The sequence below is a fragment of the Schistocerca cancellata genome, chromosome 1 (assembly GCF_023864275.1).
Source record: "Schistocerca cancellata isolate TAMUIC-IGC-003103 chromosome 1, iqSchCanc2.1, whole genome shotgun sequence".
NCBI classification, from domain to species: domain Eukaryota; kingdom Metazoa; phylum Arthropoda; class Insecta; order Orthoptera; family Acrididae; genus Schistocerca; species Schistocerca cancellata.
The window spans coordinates 69,285,366-69,312,140 of record NC_064626.1 but is presented as its reverse complement, the minus strand read 5'-3'; the positions used below and the strand labels follow the sequence as shown (position 1 = coordinate 69,312,140).

General features: G+C 40.4%; 1 protein-coding gene and 1 pseudogene across 1 annotated transcript; both read left to right on the top strand.

Annotated features, from left to right (window-relative positions):
- The first annotated feature begins 17,425 nt into the window (after positions 1-17,425).
- Positions 17,426-17,998, top strand: LOC126161367 (gustatory receptor 23a-like). Its single transcript, XM_049917552.1, has one exon. The coding sequence runs from the start codon at positions 17,426-17,428 to the stop codon at positions 17,996-17,998; it is 573 nt and encodes a 190-aa protein (XP_049773509.1).
- Positions 17,999-23,011: 5,013 nt separating this feature from the next.
- Positions 23,012-23,129, top strand: LOC126100965 (5S ribosomal RNA; annotated as a pseudogene).
- The last annotated feature ends 3,646 nt before the right edge of the window (positions 23,130-26,775 follow it).

Genomic DNA, 26,775 nt, shown 5'->3' with positions numbered 1-26,775 from the left:
TAAGTCCCATTCAAACGTTTGTAAAATCGTTTCATTACCAGCAGTAAATATTTGAAGAAACGTTTTCATGATATAATTAATTGTTGCCAGCAATGTTGCATTACTGATTATAATCCATCCAAAAAACCATCAACGTAAAACTTTGCAAAGCTGTTATTGTTGTCACGAAAAAGTGTAAATATGAACTACGTAACTTCAGTCAAATTAATTGAAGAATAAGGCCAGCTTTGCTATTAAAGAATAACGTCAGCTTTGGTAATAAATACAGCCAGTTACTACGACAGTCCACCAGCAGCTAATAGAGTATAGTAAAACAGAGTAAGTATATTCATGTCGCGGTACGATGTAGCAGTCAGATGGCGATCCAACAACAGTAAAAAAGGTAAGGAACAGTTTTGGGTTATTGCAGATAACGACTGAGGGCCACGACGACGACACATTCTATGTTTCGTCGAAATAATCAGAAAATCACTTTTAATAAGCAGCAATTAAATCTGTATGCGAAGATTCAGTAAGAGAAGAGAATAAATTTCAAAGGGAAGATTTCATTTGTTATTACTAAGCAAGAGGGAATGTTCCGTAACAAAAAAAAAAAAGAAGAAGATATAGGGGAGACAGGAAGGTTTCACTTGGCGACATACAATCAATAAGACGCTTTAGTGAATCTACTGTGAAAATGAATATACTAACTCTGACAATTGTATGAATGAGCTAGTGTTAAGTGGCGCAACGCTTATACTAAACTGTATACCTTTAATTCACAGCCCATCGGCAATTCTCTTTGCTCTATTGATTCTGCGTTGAAAAGTGTTTGTTCACTGTTGAATCCGCTTTGAACAGTCATATATTTTGTAGCGTGTTGTTAATTATAGACAATGTCCCGGAGAATAATTACTCGTTCTCAAAGCGATAAAAGTGTAGCAAATACTGACGAGAAATTCTTTTCAGGAATAGACAGAAATAATAAGCGTGAAAAACGCGTGAAACGTTAGGTGAACAGAAATTCGAGAGTAGTAATAATATGGACTCTTTTGACGAACAATCAACTTCAGAAATGCCAACTGATAATGACACATTACTGCAAAATAATTTGTTTTCAAATACAACAGACGCTACACAGCCACAAATTACGCGTAGCAGAAATAATAGTTTCAGTAACGAAACCACTATAATGCAGTCAAACAGTGTAACTCCATTACGTGCCGAAACAGATTCAAACGGTAGACAGCTACACAATCTGCGTAACAGATATCACAGTTTTATTGATAAAAATTCCGAAACCACGGAAGAGGTGACACGATTACAATCGTCTGAGGATGTTCAAATGAACACAGATGTACAACCTTTAACAACAAATACAAATACACACAGAAGTCAATCCGAAATGGATCCAATAGTGGCATTTTTGCTACAAATGAGACAATACATGAATCAAAACATTAACAGAAGGGCACAAGAATCAGCAGACCTAAAAAACGAAATCAAGGTAGTCGCAGAAAAATGTTCACAATCAAACCAAGAATTACACGCCAAGATTCAATAAATAACAGATCAACAAGAAGCATTAGCGGTTAGCATACGAGAAACAATGACAGAGAACTTTTCTAAACAAAACGCTCACATTGATGAACGTTTTAACAATCACACAGAAAACTGTTAGAAATGTCACTGCAAACTTGTGTGATCGCAGGACAAAGAACGAAAACAACTATTATAAACAATTAATAAACAGCGACAGGACGACAAAAAGAAAGTGTTTGCTCAGGGAAAAACTTACGTGGACAATCACATACACTCGATTTCGGAACAATTCGAAACGGTTAAGGAGACAAATTTTCAAATACAAGAGAGGCTCACGAAAATCCAATCACGCACAATTGACGTGAAAATTTCTACAGACACTGAAATCCTGAATATTAGGAATAAATTAACAGATGTAGTCCAGACACTAACTGACAAAATAGAACACACTGAATTCCATCAAAACCCACAAAATTTGAAAGCAGATGTTAAGAAAGTAACCAAAAGTAATCGTAAATTACGAAATGAACTGACAGAAAAGATCAACAAATTCACTACAAGAATATACCTGTTAGATACTAACAATGACAGTAAATTAGACTACACTTCACCAGTCTCAGTTCAACAGATTTCTAATAGTAAAGATACGCAAATTACAAATGTGCAACAAACAATCGCAGACCTAGAATCGCGTAATAATTTGTTACATCAGAAAATCAATTCTTTACAGCAAGGGATAGCTGACACACAAGAAACAACTGCACACAATCAATTCCAACAGAACACACACCATTACGACGTGCCTCAGATGCACAACACATATAATGCCGGTACACTTCAGAGAGTAAGAGATCTTAACCAGACAGAAAGACACATAAATTCATATTCACAACAAGACGAAAATAATTACACACAAATACACTCCTGGAAATGGAAAAAAGAACACATTGACACCGGTGTGTCAGACCCACCATACTTGCTCCGGACACTGCGAGAGGGCTGTACAAGCAATGATCACACGCACGGCACAGCGGACACACCAGGAACCGCGGTGTTGGCCGTCGAATGGCGCTAGCTGCGCAGCATTTGTGCACCGCCGCCGTCAGTGTCAGCCAGTTTGCCGTGGCATACGGAGCTCCATCGCAGTCTTTAACACTGGTAGCATGCCGCGACAGCGTGGACGTGAACCGTATGTGCAGTTGACGGACTTTGAGCGAGGGCGTATAGTGGGCATGCGGGAGGCCGGGTGGACGTACCGCCGAATTGCTCAACACGTGGGGCGTGAGGTCTCCACAGTACATCGATGTTGTCGCCAGTGGTCGGCGGAAGGTGCACGTGCCCGTCGACCTGGGACCGGACCGCAGCGACGCACGGATGCACGCCAAGACCGTAGGATCCTACGCAGTGCCGTAGGGGACCGCACCGCCACTTCCCAGCAAATTAGGGACACTGTTGCTCCTGGGGTATCGGCGAGGACCATTCGCAACCGTCTCCATGAAGCTGGGCTACGGTCCCGCACACCGTTAGGCCGTCTTCCGCTCACGCCCCAACATCGTGCAGCCCGCCTCCAGTGGTGTCGCGACAGGCGTGAATGGAGGGACGAATGGAGACGTGTCGTCTTCAGCGATGAGAGTCGCTTCTGCCTTGGTGCCAATGATGGTCGTATGCGTGTTTGGCGCCGTGCAGGTGAGCGCCACAATCAGGACTGCATACGACCGAGGCACACAGGGCCAACACCCAGCATCATGGTGTGGGGAGCGATCTCCTACACTGGCCGTACACCACTGGTGATCGTCGAGGGGACACTGAATATTGCACGGTACATCCAAACCGTCATCGAACCCATCGTTCTACCATTCCTAGACAGGCAAGGGAACTTGCTGTTTCAACAGGACAATGCACGTCCGCATGTATCCCGTGCCACCCAACGTGCTCTAGAAGGTGTAAGTCAACTACCCTGGCCAGCAAGATCTCCGGATCTGGCCCCCATTGAGCATGTTTGGGACTGGATGAAGCGTCGTCTCACGCGGTCTGCACGTCCAGCACGAACGCTGGTCCAACTGAGGCGCCAGGTGGAAATGGCATGGCAAGCCGTTCCACAGGACTACATCCAGCATCTCTACGATCGTCTCCATGGGAGAATAGCAGCCTGCATTGCTGCGAAAGGTGGATATACACTGTACTAGTGCCGACATTGTGCATGCTCTGTTGCCTGTGTCTATGTGCCTGTGATTCTGTCAGTGTGATCATGTGATGTATCTGACCCCACGAATGTGTCAATAAAGTTTCCCCTTCCTGGGACAATGAATTCACGGTGTTCTTATTTCATTTTCCAGGAGTGTACATGACAGTTTCGACCACAAGCATTTCCTTTCAGTGAGAAAGTTTAAAACATTTAAAAACGACAGTACGCAAATACATCCACTGGACTGGATCCCACAATTTAATGCGGCACTCCCACTGTCATGGCCAGTTCAACCATAAGCTAGAATTTATTATTAGTTTTCTTGAAGGGGAACCATCGAGAAGAATGCAACCAATTGCTAGACAGTGTTTTTCAGTAGAAGCATTCCAGGAAGCATTTCTAGAAGCATTTTGGTCATACCACATAGAGTAGCATTAAAGATCTGCTAATTAGTCTGCCAAATTTCGAGAAATCTACTTCCCCAACAATCAAACAATTTTTCGAGTATATGGTTGAACAAAACCAATACCTCAATGAGCCATACAGTCAATCCGCATTAATACAGCTGTGTATTTCAAAACTCCGCAGAGCATTAAAAGTGTCATTATTAACAGGCCAGCAAAAGGACAGCGTTTACGCATTTAGAGACATCCTGCAATTGCTAGAGGTACACAAAGCAGATTAAGCGTTTGTTAATAACATTTCACGACATAACGCAAACCAGACAAAGTATGCTAATTTTGAGCAAACACCGTTTGGCAATAACAATCGTAATAAACGCTTTTGCAGCGAAAATGAAAATTTTAATCGAGAATACACACAGGGATTTAATGAACTTCAGTACAATAACAATGTACATTACAATTCAAGACAGCAACGAAGCCATCCAAATAACACGACACATATACGACAGGAGATGCTGAACCGGTCAAACTTTCACATGACTCATCGCCAAGAAAATGCGACGGGTGCAAGCAATTACACGGGTCAGCCGCAAAATACACAAAACGAACAAAGACTGCCTTTTCAGAGAAACACGCGTCCCTTGCCATATAACCACAGTTATAACGACAGGAGGAGAGAAAACAAACACCGACCGCAAAGGACATTCTACAGTGATAATTTTCATAGAAATTCAAACAGTGCACAACAACCAAGTCATCTTATGAATGTACCAGACACAAAATTTCATCCGCCTCTTACCGCTAATAAACAAAATGGTAGAACATACAGCTCATAGAAAACACACAACACTCCCCGACAGAAAATGAAATGTCAGAATATTTATGACTAGAGATAGCCTGTGATGAATCTCAATGACGACACTATGGATAAGGACAGAGAAAACATAACGATAGAGAATGCCATTACATTCGATGACGTGTGAGACACATTGTTACACGAAAAATCAATCATGCAGAAAACTATATGCCACCCAATAATCCAGATAAATTTAAAGTCACAAAATATTTTAGCAATAATTGATTCAGGCTCTCCAATGTGCGTAATTAGCGAAGACACATTTAACAGATGCAATAAAAATGATTACCCAGTATTCCCATTACACAAAACTAAAATTAAGGGAGCATTTCCAGCCAAAAGCATTGAAGTCAAAAGACAGACACAATTAACGTTTGTTTTTGCAGGGCAAACTTTCCACAGCAATTGTTGGATAGTTCCACATTTAACAACAGATATAATATTAGGAATGAATTTTCCCATACAGTACGACGCAACATTGACCTTAAATCGTCATACCTAACATTACAGAAGGAAGACAGTGAAGTGGTATTGAGATTTCAAAACACAGTATCCTCAGAAGAACAAAATAAGCACATGATCGAGATTACTACAGATTAATGATTGTTATCTCACACTATACACGAAGACACATAATAACGACATGGAAGAGGAACAGGAGTATAATGATTTAGAGACAATGACACACAAGGTTGGAGACAGTATAGCAAAAGACGACACAAAATGCAGAGAATTAGAAAATATTCTTGTGCCACATAAAACAGTTTTTAACAATGTTCCAGGAACGATGACAGGATTTATGTACCAATTTCTGGTGAAACCACACGAGACTTTCAAAGCAAAACGCTATCCAATCCCGCATATATACACAGAAGCAGTTAAGAAAGAGTTACGAGCAATGATTGATCAGGGTATAATTGTACAAGCAGCAAGCCAATATATAAATCCATTACACATCGTTGAAAAGAAGGATGGATCGCTCCGTTTAGTTTTATTTCACGTCAGATTAATAAAATAATCATTACAGAAACTGACTGACCACAGACGTTAGAAGAGTTACTGCAAAAGTTTCATGGCACCTCCATATATACCATTCTCGATGTCAAATCAGGATTCTGGCAAATCCAGTTGCATCCAAATTGCCGAAAGTATACGGCATTCCTTTGCTTTGGTGAATGTTACCAATTCTGTAAACTTCCGTTTGGGCTAACGATTTCGTCTGCAGGCTTTATACGAGGCATGAATACAATTCTCCCACACGATCTTAAAAACAAAATTACTACATATGTAGATGACATTCTAATCGCAGCAGAAAACTGGGAACAGCACAAACACAACCTTCAAAAATTACTGAATACATTCGAGCAGAACTATGTGACTATAAACCTGCGTAAATCTGAATTTGGAAAAACCTGAATAAAATTTCTAGGTCATATCAGTTCACAAACAGGTATTGCAACGGACTCCGACAAATTGCAAGCATTGAAAGATATCGACGTATCAACAAATAAGGAACTTCTGGGCTTTTTACGCCTTATTAATTGTTTTAGAAAATTCATTGATTATAAAGCGTTAGACACACCCTTGCTATACCAGCTCACAAGTAAAAACTCAATTTGGTCATGGGATGAAGACGCTGAAGCTGAATTCGAGAATTTTAAAGTATCGTTACTAAGGGCACCTTTGTTATCGCATCCTGACCCAACACAAAACTTTTCCATTGTAACAGATAGTTCAACTACAGCACTAGGAGTACTTATTTTCCAGGAAGTAGAGGAGGACGGTAAGACAATCGTTAAACATATTGCGTTTGCAAGCAGGATACTTTCTCCAGCAGAGCGCAATTATTCTGTAACAGAATTAGAGACGCTATGCGTAATATGGGCATTTAAGAGATTCCGTGATTATCTATATGGAAGATACACCACAGTATATTCCGATCACCGAACAATCCAGTTTTTATTATCAGCAAAACTCACGCATGATAGATGAAGCCGTTGTAAATTATGTCTACAAGAGTTCGACTCTACTCTTGCACACATTCCAGGCACGCAGAATATTGTTGCCGACGCACTATGGAGATCTATTCACCATAAATGACTAGAGAAAGAAAATACCTTCTGCCACAACAACCACAGTATTATGTACATTAAACAAGTAGCTTTCGAAAACTTTATATCATCAGCATTACAGGACATAGAGAGAGAACAGCAGAAAGATGAAACACTAAAAGAGATTGTAACGCTTTGGCGAGACAAGAGCAACGAAAAAATCAGACACAATTACACTATACACCAAAACTTTCTGTTTATTCGCTCATACCCAGATAGCAACAATTGGCTTTTATGCATTCCAGAAGGGATCAGAAACAAATTGAAATGGTATACGCACCTAAGCTATGCACATTACGGAGCTAGGAAATGCTTTCTAATTGTTCGACAAAAGTGTCACTTCAACAATATGGAAAAACACACTCGCAAAGTTATAGCATCCTGCAAGATATGTCAGAAAGTTAAATCATCAACAGTATCACATATTCCACCACTGTATCCCATCGTACCGGTTAAGTTAAGACAGATGGCAGCAGTAGATCTTTTCGGTCAAATCCCCAGAACAAGTAAAGGTTATAGTTATATTCTAGTAGCCATAGAACTGACATCCAAATTTGTAACATTTTCTCCACTAGGGAAAGAAACAGCTAGATCAGTACCAAGAGCATTTGTAAGAGATTTTCTATCAATAGTAGGACATGTACAGAAGGGTGTTTCAGATAACGGACCGCAGTTTAGGTGAGACATTTGGAAACAAATGTTAGAGAGTAAGAACATAACACAAATTTACATATCAAGATATCACTGTTCTTCTAACCCGTCAGAAAGAATAATGAAAGTGATCGGGAAACTATGTAGAATTTATTGCCACAGAAAGCATACAACATGGGACGAATACATTTCACAGTTTCAGGAAGTAATAAATGCAATACCTAATTAGTCAACGATGCTCTCACCAACTGTAGTACTGACGAATAAAGAACCACCGAATAAACTTACTGAAATGATTACCTTTCCAAAGAAGCGTAGACTTCGTCATTGTGAGATGATAGACATGGTATTAGCGAACATGAAACGAGCTGCAGATCCTCGGAAGAGACAGCAGAAGCAGGTAAGTAAATTACGCAAGTACGAGATTGGCGATAAGGTACTAGTCAGTACCCATTATCTGTCACATGAGAGGACGAACCGATGCAAAAAATTTGAACTTCTATATGCAGGACCGTACATAATTCGAAACATTCTGCACGCTAATGTAGTACACATTGAGACACTCAGAACAAAAAAATCGAGAGGAAACCATCGTATGTCAAACATAAAGAAATTCTTAAAATAGAAAAACCTTCTTACATGGATACATATAGACAGAGTATAACAATGAGCTTCTTGACACATTCCAGCAAGCTTGAACGCAGTGAGCTAATAATTGGTTATTTACGTGCACTACAGGTCACCTCGATTCGACCGCAGATAAATACAATGAACATTAATAGCAGCCTTAAAAGCGTTCTCGCAGAACATTTATTTCACATTATGTTAGGTAAGTGAAGCAGTTAACAGGACTGCTTTAAATGTGAATGTATAATACGTACATATGAGTTTCATACAGTAGTAGCTATTAGATATATTCTTTAACCAGTGCATGCACCATTGTTGTCATAGTTCACCAAAATAACGTAGTTTTAATTATAAGTATTGAATATGGAGAAATGTGGATAAATGCTATACACGTCATGCCGAGAGATGACGCGATTTTCCATATGCAGAGAGATGTTGAAATCATGCCGTGCGCTGACGATTATTAACCATGAACATTCTGTTATAGGTAATACGGAGAGATAATGATGTCATGCCGTGCGCTGATGATTATTAACAATGAATATTTTATTATAGGCTATTCAGAGACATGGCACGAGGTCCAAAGGAGAGAGGAGAATGAAAATGTTAGTATGTAAGGAATATAATTTAGTAATGGTTTATTTTGATAACAGGTAACACAGCGCAGTGCAGCACTATGGATGGAGAAACCACATTAAATTGCTTATTATATGTACTTTGCTATTCGAAAAACTTTTTCTGCATTGAACATGATATATTTTACATCAGATACATACATAGGAAAAACATGTCACACCAAATGTCAGCATACCTACTCACACTCTCCGTAAAACACAAATGTTTTCTCTTAAATAACAATGACGATGTGTGCTACACAACTCAAACATAATATATTGTTGACTGACAATATTACTCGTAACGACGACCACATAGTTTGTATAAAGGAACTTGTCTATTTTATTTAAAATGTTGTCTAAATGTACTACTAAATTCCACTTACAGAAAAATTGGTTTATGCTATTCATTGTCACGTAATGTCATATGTACTGTAGGCTGAATTCACTACAAATCGAAAATGTTTTCTTTATGTAATTGTTTAAAATTATAAACTTTTTCTACAGTCACACGTAAAATAAATAATTTTTATGAGCACAGGGGAAAGAGATGATGTAAAATTTGGTAATAACGGTATCACCATATCCGTGAACCTTTTGACAAAATGATTATACCTGTTCCTTAATTCCTGTGCATCGCCATGGTTATGGAGCACAAACAAAGTGAATAGTTAACCACGTTACTTCAATGTACGATGTTTTCTTTGAGGTGTCGGCATACCAAGATGCACACCACAGTCATGATGTACGTCAATAGGTGCTTGCATACCAAGATGCACGCCATCACTACTAATGGACAATTGGAGTTGGAACTCGTACCTGATGTAGCTGCGACAACTCAGGCAATTCGACGGTAAACTTAGTATTTGGTTACACTAAAACTATGGATCAAAGAGAAGACGAAATCACATGGCGAAACCTGGTGTTGTGCAATGTGAGGGAAAGAAACTGACTTTTGAGTGCATTCACAGACAGTTGCCAGTGGTTTGACCATGCTATCCAATCATTTTTCTTCCTTTCCTTGAATATGGTACTAATAGATGCCAATTTATAATGAAACATACACTAAGTTCTAACTTTTTCCATCTATTACTATTAGAGATATAAATAACTTTTACTACCTGATGTACACTTCCAAATTACTGACTCACATTATTTGTATATTTTGATGTATACTCTTTCGAATATTCTCTTTGTTAGACTTAGGAAAACAAATTATTATGACAGTATATGTATGTGCTTTGTTGAAAGAAACATTCTATCATTAACTTACTTATTACTACACATATTTCTATAATCGAATTTTCTCCTTACGTCAAGTCCAAATGACTAACGGCGTAGGATCATTTTAAGGAAACCCAGTGGAGGGTTATGAAAGACGTGTATATTTCTATTGTCTATTGTCAAACCACAATTTATGAAAGATGTTTATATTTTATTAATAGGATTAAGTAGGAATAATTAATATTTATCATGTTGCAAATAATTGTGGTAGCAGGGAATGTCTGCACCAAAGTATTGTTGCCAGGAGAGACCGCACTTTAGCGTTCGTAGGAAGTCAGTAGTAAGAGAGATGTGAAGCGAGGTGGTAGCAGGTCTGAAGCGAGAGGTTGAGAGGAGCAGTGTGCCTGCCAGCCACCAACTATGATGTACAAGAGATTATGAACGGATGTACAGAGACATCAGCTAACTATTATCATAAGAGGAACTAATATTATTGAATTACTTTCTTTGCGAAACTCAAGACTACTGAAGATATGTTTGCACAATGCTAGTTGTAAGATTATTGTAAAAAGTAAGTCCCATTTAAACGTTTGTAAAATCATTTCATTACCAGCAGTAAATATTTGAAGAAATGTTTTCAGAATATAATTAATTTTTGCCACCAATGTTGCATTACTGATTATAATCCATCCAAAAAACCATCAACGTAAAACTTTGCAAAAATGTTATTGTTGTCACGAAAAAGTGTAACTATGAATTACGTAAATTCAGTCAAATTAATTAAAGAATAAGGCCAGCTTTGCTATTAAAGAATAACGTCAGTTTTGGTAGTAAATACAGCCACTTATTATGACAGTCCACCAGCAGCTAATAGAGTATAGTAAAACAGAGTAAGTATATTCATGTCGCAGTTCGATGTAGCAGTCAGATGGCGATCCAGTAACAGTATAAAAGGTAAGGAACAGTTTTGGGTTATTGCGGATAATGACTGAGGGCCATTACGGCGCCACATTCTATGTTTCGTCGAAATAATCAGAAAATCACTTCTAATAAGCAGCAATTAAATTTGTATGCGAAGATTCAGAAAGAGAATAAATTTCTAAGGAAAGATTTCATTTGTTATTCTTAAGCGACAGATAGAAATCCTAAGGAAAGGTTTCATAGGTTATTGGAATGGAAAGATGCGTAACCAAAAAAAAAAAAAAAAAAAGAGAGAGAGATAGAGGAGACCCACTCCTTTTGAATAAGATAATTTTAGAAATGTCGAACCTATGTCAAGGGCTAAATAAGCCTTGGGTTTGCAACTGCTGGGCTGATTTTTTCAACTTCTTCATCAAGATAATAGTTCACCAACTGAAGTTGTATAACAACCTCTTCAAATTTTCTAAGAATAAAGTTCTCAAATAGCTAGGCCACAACGATCTTTAGGATATGTTTGTCTTATATGTTGTTGTTGTGGCCTTCAGTCTGAAGACTGGTATGATGCAGCTCTCCATGCTACTGTATCTTGTGCGAGCCTCTGTTTACTGTATGCATCTCTTGGTCTCCCTCTACGGGTTTTGCCACCCTCACTTCCCTCCGATACTATATTGGTGACCCTTTGATGCGTCAGAATGTGTCCTATCAACCAAATCATTTTTCTGGTCACGTTGTGTCATAAATTGCTTGTCTCCCCAATCCTATTCACTACCTCCTCATTAGTTACGTGATAAACCAATCTAATCTCCACAATTCTTCTACTGCACCACATTGCGAAAGCTTCTATTCTCTTTTTGTTTAATCTATTATTTGTCCACGGTTCACTTCCATACATGTCTACACTCCAGACCAATGCTTTAAGGAAAGAATTCCTGACACGTACATCTATATTCGGTGTAAAAAAAATTTATCTTCTACAGAAATACTTTACTTGCCTTTGCCAATCTATATTTTACATCCTCTCTACTTAGGGCATCATCAGTTATTTTGCTGCCCAAACAGCAAAACTCATCTACTGCTTCAAGTGTCTCGTTTCCTAATCTTTAGGATCGATTGATCTAATACGACTACGTTCCATTATCCTTGCTTTGCCTTTGTTGCTGTTACCTAAAATACAACAAATAATTCAGGTTTACCTAAAAGGAGTTCATTAAAAGGAGACAAAGCAATCAAAGCCGCTTGATATGAAACCATCACGTGTGGGGCAATGTGCTCCGGACCCGAAATTACTTACGGCCAAGCCGATAAGCTGCAAACCACACTCCTTTTCTAAGCAACTAGTCGGAACATGCCCCAAGGCACAAACATTGAATGACAGCCTGATGAACAGAGAAGTAATGTTTAAGTAAGATAAGTAAAACTGGAACACGTGAGGCAATACTGACCTTACGACTTATCTTAGAAGAAAGATTAAGGAAAGGCAAACCTACGTTTCTAGCATTTATAGACTTAGAGAAAGCTTTTGTCAATGTTGACTGGAATACTCTCTTTCAAATTCTAAAGGTGGCAGGGGTAAAATACAGGGAGCGAAAGGCTATTTACAATTTGTACAGAAACCAGATGGCAGTTATAAGAGTCGAAGGACATGAAAGGGAAGCAGCGGTTGGGAAGGGAGTAAGACAGGGTTGTAGCCTCTCCCCGGTGTTATTCAATCTGTATATTGAGCAAGCAGTAAAGGAAACAAAAGAAAATTTCGGAGTAGGTATTAAAATCCATGGAGAAGAAATAAAAACTTTGAGGTTCGCTGATGACATTGTAATTCTGTCAGAGACAGCAAAGGACTTGGAAGAGCAGTTGAACGGAATGGATGGTATCTTGAAGGGAGGATATAAGATGAACATCAACAAAAGCAAAACGAGGATAATGGAATGTAGTGGAATTAAGTCGGGTGATGCTGAGGGAATTAGATTAGGAAATGAGACACTTAAAGTAGTAAAGGAGTTTTGCTATTTGGGGAGCAAAATAACTGATGATGGTCGAAGTAGAGAGGATATAAAATGTAGACTGGCAATGGCAAGGAAAGCGTTTCTGAAGAAGAGAAATTTGTTAACATCGAATATAGATTTAAGTGTCCGGAAGTCATTTCTGAAAGTATTTGTATGGAGTGTAGCCATGTATGGAAGTGAAACATGGACGATAAATAGTTTGGACAAGAAGAGAATAGAAGCTTTCGAAATGTGGTGCTACAGAAGAATGCTGAAGATTAGATGGGTAGATCACATAATTAATGAGGAAGTATTGAATAGGATTGGGGAGAAGAGAAGTGTGTGGCACAACTTGACCAGAAGAAGGGATCGGTTGGTAGGACATGTTCTGAGGCATCAAGGGATCACCAGTTTAGTATTGGAGGGCAGCGTGGAGGGTAAAAATCATAGGGGGAGACCAAGAGATGAATACACTAAGCAGATTCAGAAGGATGTAGGTTGCAGTAGGTACTGGGAGATGAAGAAGCTTGCACAGGATAGAGTAGCATGGAGAGCTGCATCAAAGCAGTCTCAGGACTGAAGACCACAACAACAACAACAAGTAAAACTAAGGTCATCAGATTAGATGCTGGCAGTGTAGACACAATGTATCATTTCTGAAAATTTACTAAGAGAAAATTGGGTTACTAGCCAAGGCAACCACCCTCACTTACACCTGATAGGAAAGAAGTTCAGCCGCCAACTGAGATTCATCTACAATTCATGCCACGAGGCGGAAACAGAAAACACTTACCCGTACAACGGGACGGGAAACTTAGGTGGAAGGAAGACGCCAACAGTTGTATGATGAACCTCACATACGTAAACACAGGCTTGGTTTGCAAATACAGTCCATAAAAATACAAGCAACAAGATTTGTCGCGGTGAGACACGTAAGCTTTTGAATTCCAAAAAGCTAACAAAGGCGATTTGGCGATTTAGTACAGAAAGTAATATGCAAGAAAAATTTTGTGAATGTCACAATTAATGACATTGAAGACAAAAGAAATTTACAAAACCTCAATACTTTAAAACACACAATCAAGTTATAGCCCTATGATAATAGCCAAATGGAAATTCTTATGTTTTGATAAGAACGACACGCTCCTCAAATCGCCTGGTCGGACACAGGAATAGGGAGCAACAGCGACAGGAGGCTGAACCGACTCCGATATAGAAGCAACAGAACCAATCACATCAGTCTTTATGAACGCCGCGTGGTCTCGGAATTGAAGTAGCCAACTAAGAGTAGTTCGCCGGGCGTGCAAAACCGCTGTGGGGTGACGCACAGTGGAAGAACATGGAGCCGCAGGGAGATGAGTTGATGACGACGACCCACCGCTCGTCTCCAAACCTGGTCAACCAATGGAGTACTGCGTCCACTCCCGTTTCTGGTGCACGTCCCTGATGACGGGAAGATGCTCAGCAAGACCAACTTGGAAGTCACACGGGCGGTAGGACAAAAAGCTTGCCTGTTGCCCCGCAGGCCTGAGCTGTCCGTACTGCTTCACTAACTGCCTTTACCGGGAAAGCGCCTCAACGTCAATCGCGACAAACGTGCCTCGCTCCTTTCGCACTGAGGATTCTCTTCTAGGAGACGTCGCGCGAGCTATCGATCGCGCAGTGTTTCAAGACACATACAAGCTTACCTTTCAAATCTTTTAACAGAGTGGTCTGGACTGCTATTCCCGAAATTTTGAAGGTAGCAGGGATGTAATACAGGAAACGGAAGGTCATTTAAGCTGCACATGCAAGAACCGAAGGACATGAAAGGGAGGCAATGGATGAGAAGGGAGTGAGGCAGAGTTAAATCCTATACCTGTTGTCAATCAATACGTAGAATGACCAAGCAGTAAAGAAAACTGAGGAGAAAGTTGAAAAAGAAACTGAAGTTGACAGGGAAGAAATAAAGACTTTGATTCTTGGCAGTGACGTTGCAATTTTTGCAGAGTAAACACAGGACTTGGAAGTGTAGTCGAAGGGAATGGATAGTGTCTTGAAAAGAGGTGATCATATGAACACAATCAAAAGTAAAACAAGGGGAATGGAATATAATTGAATGAAATCAGGCGATGCTGAGCAACTTATTTTATAAAATAGGCTGTTAAAAAATAGTAGATGAATTTTGCTACTTGGGCAGCAGGGTAACTGATGATGGCCAAATTAGTAAGGGTAAATAGACAGCCAGACAACAGCAGGGAAAGTGCGTCTGAAAAACAATTTGTTAATAGCTGATGTAAATTTATGTAAGAGAATATCTTTTTTCAAAGCATTTGTTTGGAGGTTGGTCTTGTACAGAAATAAAACGTGGAGAATAAGCTGCTCCTACAACAAGCTAATAGAAGCTTTTGAAAAGTGGTAATAAGAAGAATACTGAAGATTAGATGGATAGATCAGAAAACAAATGACGAGGGATTCAATCGAAATGGGCAGAAAAGAAATGTGTAACACAGCGTGACTAGAGGAAGGGACTGGTTCATAGAAAGTTCGGTAAAGTTTGGAAGTGGAAATTAAGAGTTGAAGAGGTGGACCAAGGTATGACACAGTAAGTGGCTTAATCTTAATGCGGTTACAGGAGTGCTTCAGTAATGAGAAGAGCTGCACAGGTTAAACTAGAGTGGAGAGCTGCAGATTGAGAATCACAACAGTAAAGAGTCGTTTTATTATGATTGAGACTGCATTTATTTCGCAGCTTTTCATAGTATTTTTCTGTGTCTTTGAAGGATATATGGGCTATTCTCTGACAAATATTGATAAACTGCGTTATGCAGGCTAGCTGAAAGGTGGAAGGAATATTTAAAGGGACCATACAAGGCTTGAAGACAAGATTATAGAAAAAGAAATGTAAGTAAGTGAAGACGAGTTGAGACAAACGACACTTCGAGAAGAGTTTGTGTGAAAACTGAAAGATCTGAGTCGAAACAAGCCCCGGCAGCAGACGACGTTCCTTCGGAATTATGAAGGACCGTTGGAGAACCAGGACAGACAAGAAATATTCCATCTGGTGTGCAAAATATCTGAGGGGGAAATACCAGCTGCTATCTAGAAAAATGTATAAATTTCAATTCGAATAAGTAAAATGTGATCTAGGCACAGAAACTTTGCGTGTAAGTGCATCGTGGTCGCAGAGTTCTGGAATGGCTTCTTGTCTCCAACTATATTGCATGAGTGATCTGCACTGGCTTTGTGCAGATAGCGCCAAGTATCTATAGCCAGACAACTTATCAGGCATAACGATAATAGAATGCATAAATATCTCTTTCTCGTGAATCAGTCTAGCTGTCAGTTCAAACCATATCCAAAGTGCCAAATTAATTCACGAGATTAGAAATTTATAATGTTTTCTTTAATCTATTTCCGAGATGGTATACGAAATATTTGTATTACCTTAACACCTGTCCTTCAATTATTACTGGTTGTAATATAAGTCTACAAACTACTAGCCCACGATTGACACAGGATGTAATATTTATGGGCCTACCCTCTCAAGTTAACGACCCATTAGCGCTAATGGTTCATTACTGGTATTCGTGAAATTACGTTTCGATCGTTATCCCATCAACAAAATTAGCATTCTCATTTTGTGCTCTGTCTGACCACTAGGTCGTAACTCAGTCGTGAGAGCTACTCGGTTACAGGAGGAGAGCTCTTTCAATTATGATTAGTCCATACAGATCTGTTTCTCAATCGAGTGGTCATAGCTTCGAAAGCGCAGTGAGACCATTGTACCTTACATTTCAAATGTTTGGTTTGGTTCCCGTCATCAGTGACAACAAAAATTCTGCAACTTGTGCCTTTAGAGAGTCATTAAAGAGACTCACAGGTTACTTCATATGTTTGATGTGGCTTGTCTCTGTCATTGGCTTTGGTTTTTACTGCAGTTATTTAGTAATGCATATAATCATAATAGATCAGCATTCCCCTATGACAGTGCGTTTTGTAGTTGTGTTATCTGTTTTACTGTCAATGTTGGAACCAGCTACAATTTTATGTAGATCTCTGTCTACTGGACAAGGCAACGTTAGCAGTATCATGGACCTGGTGCAACAGGTAGATGCGCTGCTCGCCATGCGAGATCACACTTACAGAACGGAAATATATCGCAAAACTCGCCAAAGTGCCATTTTACTTTCCATTGCAGTGCTTGTTTTGGTTGTCATACGAGTTAGCGTACTAGCAACCTATTTCTTCAGGCGTAGGCCAATAGGTACTATCACCCTGTGCCTTCAAGGATTTATCACGATCTGGCGAGTTCAGTTCTTCGCTGTTGTGCTGGTACTCCGACACAGGATGGGCATCGTCTGTGGGCAGCTGCTGAGGAGTACCCGGCCGCCGGCGGGCAGCGAGGCTGAGCTGGAGGAGCTGGCGACGCGCGCAGGACAGCCGGGGGCGGCGGGGGCGGTGGGGGCGGAGGTGCGGCGGCTGCAGCGCGCCAGGTTGGCTCTTCACCGCTGCGCTCGCCTCTGCGGTCTCCACTTCGGACCCGCGCTGCTGCTGGCCATCCTGGGAGATTTCGTCGAGATGACTTACTGTGCCTATTGGCTTATAATCCTGGCTCAAGAAACAGACAAGAGAGCGGAAATACTCATGAAGTTATCTGCACTTACTAACGTCCTGTTACGCCAGCTGGTGGTCTGTTGGGTGTGTTCCTCGGCGGCTGACCGCGCCGACAGGGCTGCTCTGCTGCTGTCGAGGCTGCAGCCGCTCCTGCGTCCCGGACCAGCAGTCGATGTTCTGCGACTTCCAATGGACAGACTACGAGTTTCCGCCATGGGGTTCTGTGACATCGATTTACAGATTTTCAGAACCACTGTAAGTGCGGCAGTCACTTATCTCGTGATACTTGTACAATTCCATAAGTGAAGTACTACGTAATGATGTTTGGAAGGGCGTCTCTCCTTGTAACAGTCCAATGTACGGAAACTACCATTGCTGGAAACATCATCTTGCAAAGTCAGAGTTTGTGTCATATTACCTAGCAGCTGCATGGTACGTGGAGGTTCTTTTTCAATTACTCGTAGTGTTTGTTTTATCCATAGGACCGAGAGACATGTGCTTCTAATGAAACAAATAGCAATAAAGCTGTTCTGAAAAATTTTATGGTAAACGTGTGTAATTATTTTGTTTCTACCTACAGCCTGCATGGAAAATGGAGCTCTAAAATGGTTCCTTTGAATCAGGTGACATAAATAATAGAGCAGATCCTCCAGCACTGAATTGGATTACTGCTCCAAAGCATGAGGATGTATTAGGGCTCCAGCATAAGCTATTATTTTAATATGGTATTTCCATCATATGTTACTTTTAAAACATTATTTCCTACGTAGTACCTGAGGCAGGTGATATCATGCCCCACGTCTACAGCACGCACATAACATATAGGACACCTGCTGGTTCTCCATGACCTTAAACCACCGGCAAAACAATGTCAATACTGTTTTTGCAACACTAACACACTTCATCATGCACAAGAAGCTGTATTAAGTTTCTTTCTTTTCTGTGAACACCTCTGATAAAGAAAAATGGCGAATCATAACATGTTAATGGTTTGTCAAAAATCCGTCAATATTCGCCACAAAGTTGACACACGCCTCACACGTACCTTGATGACAAGTAAATAAGAACCACACATTATACTGCCACTGCTACACAAACAAACGTAGCAGCTTACGAGCATTCAGAATGTATTGACACTTAATGCCCGTGTAGTTGTGGCAAACACTCAAGTGCTGACGAGCTGTAAAGATCTGAAACTATAGAACTGTTTTTTGCATTCACTGGCTTTAATACAACAGTTCTCTGTACTGTACAGAACCAGCATAAGAAAATTATTTGTAATCTATAAATAAAATCTATCAACGAAATCCAAATGAGAATAAGTTCAAATTTCACTGTACACATGGGTTAAACGCCACAGACGATACTTACATACTGAATGAGGAGCAATGTATGTAAGTAGTGTTTCGAATTCTTTTTAGTTCCAAGGTTAAGTTGTTGTTTTGATCTTCAGTCCAAAGACTGGTTTAGTGCCGCTCCCCATGCTACTCTATCCCGTGCAAGCCTTTTCATCTCCTAGTAACTAAAACAACCTGCATCCAGTTGAAACTACTTACTTCATTTATCGCCTAGTCTACCTCTATGTTTTTTTTTGTTTTTACCTCCCTCTCCCAGCCCCACACTCCCATCAGCACCAATATGACAATTCCTTAACGTCTCAGAATGTGCTCAATTAACAGGCCGTTTCTTTAGACAAGTTGTGCCATAAATTTATTTTCTTCCGAATTTAGTTCAGTACCTTCTCACTGATTACGTGATCTTCGATTTTCTTCTGTAGTAGCACATTTCAGAAGTATCCGTTCTCATTTTGTTTGAACTTATTACCATCCTGGTTTCGCTTCTACACAAGGCTTCGCTCCAGAGTAACACTTGAATATATATTCGGTATTGACCAGTTACCGCTCTTCACACATGCTTTTCTTGCACATTGACATCTACGTTTTTATATATTCTTTGCTTCGGCCGTCATCAGTTGTTTCGCTGGCCAAAGGACAAAAAGGACCTACTACTTTTAGTGTTTCATTTTCTTACCCCATTGCGTCAGAATCGCCTGACCTGTTTGACCACATTCCATTGCCTCTCCTTTGCAACAGTTGATGTTCAACTCAAGCCTCCTTTCAAAAAATTCAGCTGCTCTTCCTAGTCCTCCGCTGTCTCTAACAAAATTGAAATATCGCTGGCAAACCTCAAACATTTGTTTTCCTTATCTCTGAACTTTGATGCAGTGTCCAAATTATTCTTTGCATTACGTTACTGCTTTCTCAGTGTACAGATTGAGTAACTCCAGGAAGTCGTTACAACCGTGCCTTACGCACACCGCAACCACTGGTTCCCTATCATGCTGTTGGACTCCTATTACTGACGTCTGGTTACTATACAACTTGTATATAAGCTTCGTTCCCTGTATAATACAGCTGCTACATTCAGAATTCCGAAGAGTAGGCCGGCCGGAGTGGCCGAGCGGTTCTAGGCGCTTCAGTCTGGAGCCGCGCGACCGCTACGATCGCAGGTTCGAATCCTGCCTCGGACATGGATGTGTGTGGTGTCCTGAGGTTAGTTAGGTTTAAGTAGTTCTAAGTTCTAGGGGACTGATGACCTCAGCTGTTAAGTCCCATAGTGCTCAGAGCCATTTGAACCATTTTTGAACCGAAGAGTAGATTCCAGTCTACATTGTCAAGAGCTTTGTCTAAGTCTACAAATGCTACAGACGCAGACTTACCATTCCTTAGCCCGTTTCCTGAGATAAGCTGTTGGGTCATCATTGCCATCGCTATTCCGGTGTTCCTACACTTCTCCGGAACTCAGACTCATCATACCTGAGGTCGGCCTCCACCACTCGTATGTAAATAATTCATGTCAATATTTTGCAACCATGACTTCTGAAACTGATGGTTCCGTAATGTGCTTACCAGTCTGCATTTGCTTTTTTGTAATTAGAGTTAATACATTCTCCCGGAAATCTGGGGGTACTTCGCGTGTATCATACATCATGCACAGGTGGACGAGTTTATTAGTACGTATGAGGGAACGTCGTATACTCCAGGGGCTTTGTTTCGTGTTAGGTCTTTCAGAACTCAGTCAAATTCATCCCAATCATACCTCCCATATCATCTGCGTCTAGTTCCTCTCTTTTTCTGTGATATTACAATCAAGATAATTTCGCTTGTATAGCCCCTCCATACACTTTTTCCACCTTTCAGCTTTCCCTTCTTTGTTTAGTACCGGCATTCAATCTGAACTCTTGATATTCATACTGCTACATCTACATCTACATTTATACTCCGCAAGCCACCCAACGGTGTGTGGCGGAGGGCACTTTACGTGCCACTGTCATTACCTCTACTACTCTTATTTTCCAAAAATCTCTTTAATTTTGCTACCGGTGGTAACTATCTTTCCTGTAGTTACACACGCCTCAGCCGAATTGTATTTGCCCTTTAGCGTTTTCTGCTTTCCCATTTTGCACTTTTTGCGAATATCCTTTATCAATTTAATTCAGTGCCTCTTGTGATATCCAAGGATATCTGCGAGGCGTTGTCTTTTTACCTATTTGATTCTCTGGTACCTTCACTGTTTCACCTTTCAAAGCTACCCATTCGGTTTCCACTATACTTGCTTCCCCAATTTCGGTTAATCGTTTCCTAATGCTCCCTTTGAAACTCTGAATAACCTATTGTTCTGTCAACTCATCCAAGTCCCAAAACATATATTTCCTACCATTCTGGTATTTCATCAGTTTTTATCTACAGTTTACAGCCTATAAATTACAGTCACATTTCACATCTGCTCCTTGGAATATCTTACAATGTAGGATCTACTTCCTAAATCTCTGTCTTACCAGTCCAAGTCTCTTCTACGTATACAGCCATATTTCATGTTTCTTAAACAAGGTGCTAGCAATGAATAAATTACACACTATGCCAAAATCTACCAGGTGGTTTCCTCTTTGGCTCGCTGTCCTTAGTTCATTCTACTACTACTTCTCCTTCTCTTCCTTGTCCTACTGTTGTATTCCAATTCCCCTACTACCTGCATAATTTCTTTTTATCTCATAATACATACATTGAATCATCTGTGGAGGTATGTGACTCACAAACTTGGAAGGTGTTCGGCCTTGTGATAATGCGTTCACTATGTTGTTGACTGTAGCTTACTTGCCTTCTTATTCCCTTATTTAGCATTAGGCCTATTCCTGCGATACCCCCATTTTTTATTCTATTTAAAACCCTGTACTCATCCGACCAGAAATTCTATCCATCCTGCAAGCAGAGTCACTGTTTCGTTGTATATCTAACTTCAACTCATCCATTTCCCACCAGGAACCACCAGCCTCCTAAAACCCTTCACATAAGTGCTATGGTCCTTAATTTTGTTGCGATTACAAACAACGTATGGCCCTGCAGGTTCCTTTGGGACAGTGTGGCGTTTCAGTTTCTTATTTCACTCATTATACCTGAAAGAACATCAGTTCAGAAAAACTTTTTGTTTCAGCCTTTCACAATGACCAACAGTCAGGAGTATTGTGGAAACCTCATCTCCCCTAATTATTCATCTGGGCCATTTGGTTTTATTCTGCCGACATTTGAGCGTAAATAAAACATATCTCTCTCCCAACAGCTGCGCTCGTCCATAGACTATTATGTCGACATAACAAAAGAAATTTTAACAGATACAGTTAAATTCGACAATGGATTACAGTAGTGAACTAGGAACAATAAGAAAATCTTCCTTCACATTTCTGCTTTTATCTCTAATGACTCGGTGTTGTGTCTTTTGAACATATAAATATATTCAGAGTTCAAGTCCTGAATCGACAGTGTATGTATTTACTTCGTACAGTAAAAGCAGAGAAAGGATCAGCCAGGATTATTGCTTATAAAATATTAATAATCAATTAAAAATATGTAGTTGCTGAAGGTGAGTTTTATTTCAAATACTCTTCTCTAAACCCTGAAAGAGCATAATAAAATCAACTCCTGTTTCACAATCAACTTTCTTACGATCAACACTGTAGTAGGTGGTTCTACTGTTAAAAAGTGAAACAAGTTTGGCCTGACCACCATGAGTTGTTCCAGCTGTTACCAATAGGTGACTGCAGTGGGTAAATCTTTCAAAGCTCCATTTATGAACCGCGCTTTGTTTACTGCACAAAAGATTAATTAATTTCCACAGCTATGATGTCACAGTATTCTTAACTATTTGCGAAATACATTAGAAACGCGAAATGTGTGATTTTTATCTTTATTATCTGGGACATATTTGAGGTTAAGCAGAACGAAAGACGTTCTAAGAATAAAATGAATTACTTTATTTCATCTGGCCAACGGCCTTGCCGCAGATGTAACACCGGTTCCTGTCAGATCACCGAAGTTAAGCGCAGTCTGGCTGGGCTAGCACTTGGATGGGTGACCATCCGGTGAGCCGAGTGCTGTTGGTAAACGGGGTGCACTCAGCCCTTGTGAGGCAAACTGAGGAGCTACTTGATTGAGAAATAGCGGCTCCGGTCTCGGAAACTGACATACGGTCGGGAGAGCGGTGTGCTGTCCACATGCCCCTCCATATCCGCATCCAGTGACGCCTATGGGCTGAGGATGAGACGGCGGCCGGTAGATACCGTTGGGCCTTCATGGGCTGTTCGGGAGGGGTTTTAGAGTTGTTTACTTTATCTCATCTATGATGTCACAGTGTTCTAAAAGGAATCTGGAAATGTAATGTTTACTTAACAACAGTATGTAAAAATGTAAAGTGTATTCAACCTGTCGAAAATCTGATGATCATATGGATTATCGCTTCAGAGCAGAAAGCATCGTCCTCGCTGTAGACAGACGTTGCGCCGATTTCAGGTCGTTAGAGAGTTGGTCAGCAACTCGAAGGCTATTTAAAACTTGTATGCACGATATATTGCCCACCCATGTGGGAAATTTCATGTATCGTCAGTCGAAATAATGACCCCACTAATAAACTTCAAAGTTTTCTCGTTCTTTGTACCAGTTATCGTTTCCTTTTCTAGAGTATAAAGGTAATGGTTCAGTGTTCTAATTTGTGTTTGGAAGACGTGTAGCCTGAGTTTCTCTTCGTCTACTTTCTGGTGCTCATGATTTCTTTGCACTGCTGTAACATCGATATTTACTAAGATCAACTTTTATTTAGTGTTACATTAATGTCCGCGTAAACCACCAAAAGGCGCACATTACATGATTTCCTCATTTAGTTTCACTCATCAGGCACGAGATTTCTTACACATTCTCTGCCCTGGTTTCAATACATTAGAAGTTCAAAGTACTGCTCGTCAACACAAAGTAGTACCTATTAAACAGTTTCAAGCTAAAACAATTTAAAGCACGAGTCATTAATATTATCCCTTAATTCTCTTTAGTTTAATTACTATCTCCATATACAATGGTGTATGGAGGTTACATGTAATGTCTGTTATTTAGTAGAAGAAAGTATTTTGGAAGTTTATACGTACAGGAATACATGTGGATACAAAGGGAACCATTTAGGTACTAAAATAAATAAAGATGACAAAATATTTTATAGAGAAAAGTTACTTTATTTACGGGACTGGTGTGCAAACATTGGTGAAACGGTGTATAACTAGCGTTTCTGGATGACAGCAGGAGAGGCGATGTAGGCTACAGAGGCGGGAAGAGGTGAGCTGCACCAGGCTGGCATAGCCTACAGTAGGGGTGGCGAAGGCGGCCTCGACAACAGCGGGGGCGTCGTAGCTCACGGGGGCGGCGGCTGCCGCTGTGACAGCAGGCGAACCCAGGAGGCCGGGGGCGGCGGTGGCCACTGCGAAGACCATCTGTGGCGTCAAAGAATATGTGTGTCAGAGAATCTCTTCACTGCTCACAACCAACGATTAAATGTGACATAACAACGGCGCTGTGTTGCAGTGCTCTTGTTTTATTTTGCTCTGAACAGAGTGTCTTGAATTCGGCACTGGCAAAGCGTGGCTCGCGATACATCATCCGACCCGGAGCGGTTCCCCTCCAACTCCACTCGGGCATTGCCGTCATAGCCTTCCGGCAAACTGCTGTTCATTTCTTTATCAGCTGTCTCTTAAACTTCGAAGAGCATCACACTCCCGCTAGTCACGTTTGCTCTAGGTGTTTTGTTCAAATTTACTCTCCTTAATATTGCTCTTTGATTAAAGTTGTCATTTACTATTGCGTCTATCATCGTGGTTTTGATTCTGGTTATTCTAAGGCCATTTTTGTACTGCGGTTCTTAAAAATCCCGAAATGAAAGAATACCGTTCAGCATGTTAAACATCCTTGGGTCAGAACACAAATCTACTAACCTTGTTTGATACATCTCTTCCCTCCATGAAGCCACCCATAGATTAACTCTCGTGACGATCGAGGCTCTTTTATCGGTAAGATAGAAAAAAAAGGTGTAAAAAAATGTATGAAACATCAAATTCTAAAGAAAAGAGCTGTGTCTATGGAGGCTGCATACTCGGTTCACTAGACAAACAAACAAATAACTAGTGTTAACGAGTTTTATTACAGTAAGACGAGTACAACACTTAACTTCGTGAGACGTATCGCAAGCAAAGGGCGACATACCAAATATTCAGTCTTCTTCAAAATACACCGACACAAGTCTGTGCTACATAGAGATTCCTAACGAAGTCGCTAAAGTTTAGGCTGCTATCAAAGTGGCTATCACTGACGCTGCTATCCAAGTGGGCCGCACACTTCGGGCGCGGACCTTATGTCCTCTTCCCATAGGGGCCACAGCTGTCCCGTTGTCGTCCTGGAAGGAAGGTCGGTCAGCGTGCGATTGGCTGACTTCTTCTCACAGCCTTCTCTTCCCTGTCGTTCCCGACTGGCGTGCCGGTGCTTGACTTTACTCCGTGACAAAAAGGGTTTAAATTGGTCCTTATCTCGTATGCTTGAAATGAAAGAAAGCGCAAAAAAGCGACGGTTTACTGGTGAAAGAATCTGCAACAGAACTGGTAAAATTTCTGTCATGCATTTATGGGTACTAATGGATTCTGGTGTAAACTCACGTTGCTTGATTTATAATTAAACAAGAAAAATTTGTGTTATTTCCCAAGTTGCTGTGAAATGAGACAAGATGACTTGGAAGTAAGCTTTCCTAGATTTTCTTCCGTTAATGATGAAGTCAGAAATGTGCTTCACAGTAATTTTAAATATTTTGAACGTGTAAAGCCAGATATCATTTTGTTTAATAATCCAATAATTACTAGTCTTACAAGTGCTCGAAATGATCTCCAAGAAGAAGTCTGAAACATAAAAATGATCTAATCATGTTATTCAGAACATAAAACATATGCCTAGACTTTTTAATTACACAACAGGCTCACAAACGCGCTCAATAAATCACAGATTTCACTCCTAAAATGAAATCTTTTCTCATCAACATTCCATTGTGACAGTACAGTTCATAAATCGTCAGTCGTGCTTGGGTAGGTCAGTTGTAGAATATTTGCCCGCAAAAGGCAAAGACCCCAGTCCGAGTATCGGTCTGGCACAAAATTTTAATCTGCTATGAACTTTCGTAACCGTGCACACTCCACTGCAAGGGGAAAACTGCATTCTGGAAAGTAGAGATTCTTCAATGAAGCACTGCAGGATTTCTTTTAGTATTCCAACGATGAAATTTTCTCAGGTGATTCTTCGCGGCAAGATGCTGGGTACGAGATTATCGAAAAGTTGGGAAAGCACAACGCCACCCCTCAGCTGATCACTGAGAAAATTTTATCACACTAAATCTGCTCAGCGCAATGCAGATTGATTTCGCTACATCGCAAACTGAAATAGAATTTACAGAATTTATCAAGACCAAGTTAAATAACTCTAACGTAAATACTGGAATGTCTGATTAATGAAAGTACAAGAGTTCGGGACAAGTACATAAATAAAAATCGACGTTTTCTCAGCCTGTCTTTTGGCGCTTACGTGCAGGGAACTGGTATTGTCAGGGATTTGACGGCACCGCGGAGGGTAGAGATGGAGGGCGAAGCACTCGCTGGAGGGGAATCATTAGTAAGGCACGGTTTGCCAGGCCTGGTCTAGATGGTGAAACTTCCTGGCAGATGAAACCTTTGT

Bases quoted from the DNA above. Each gene is read 5' to 3' on its own strand.
- LOC126161367 (XM_049917552.1), top strand. From the start codon at position 17,426: ATGGGCATCGTCTGTGGGCAGCTGCTGAGGAGTACCCGGCCGCCGGCG.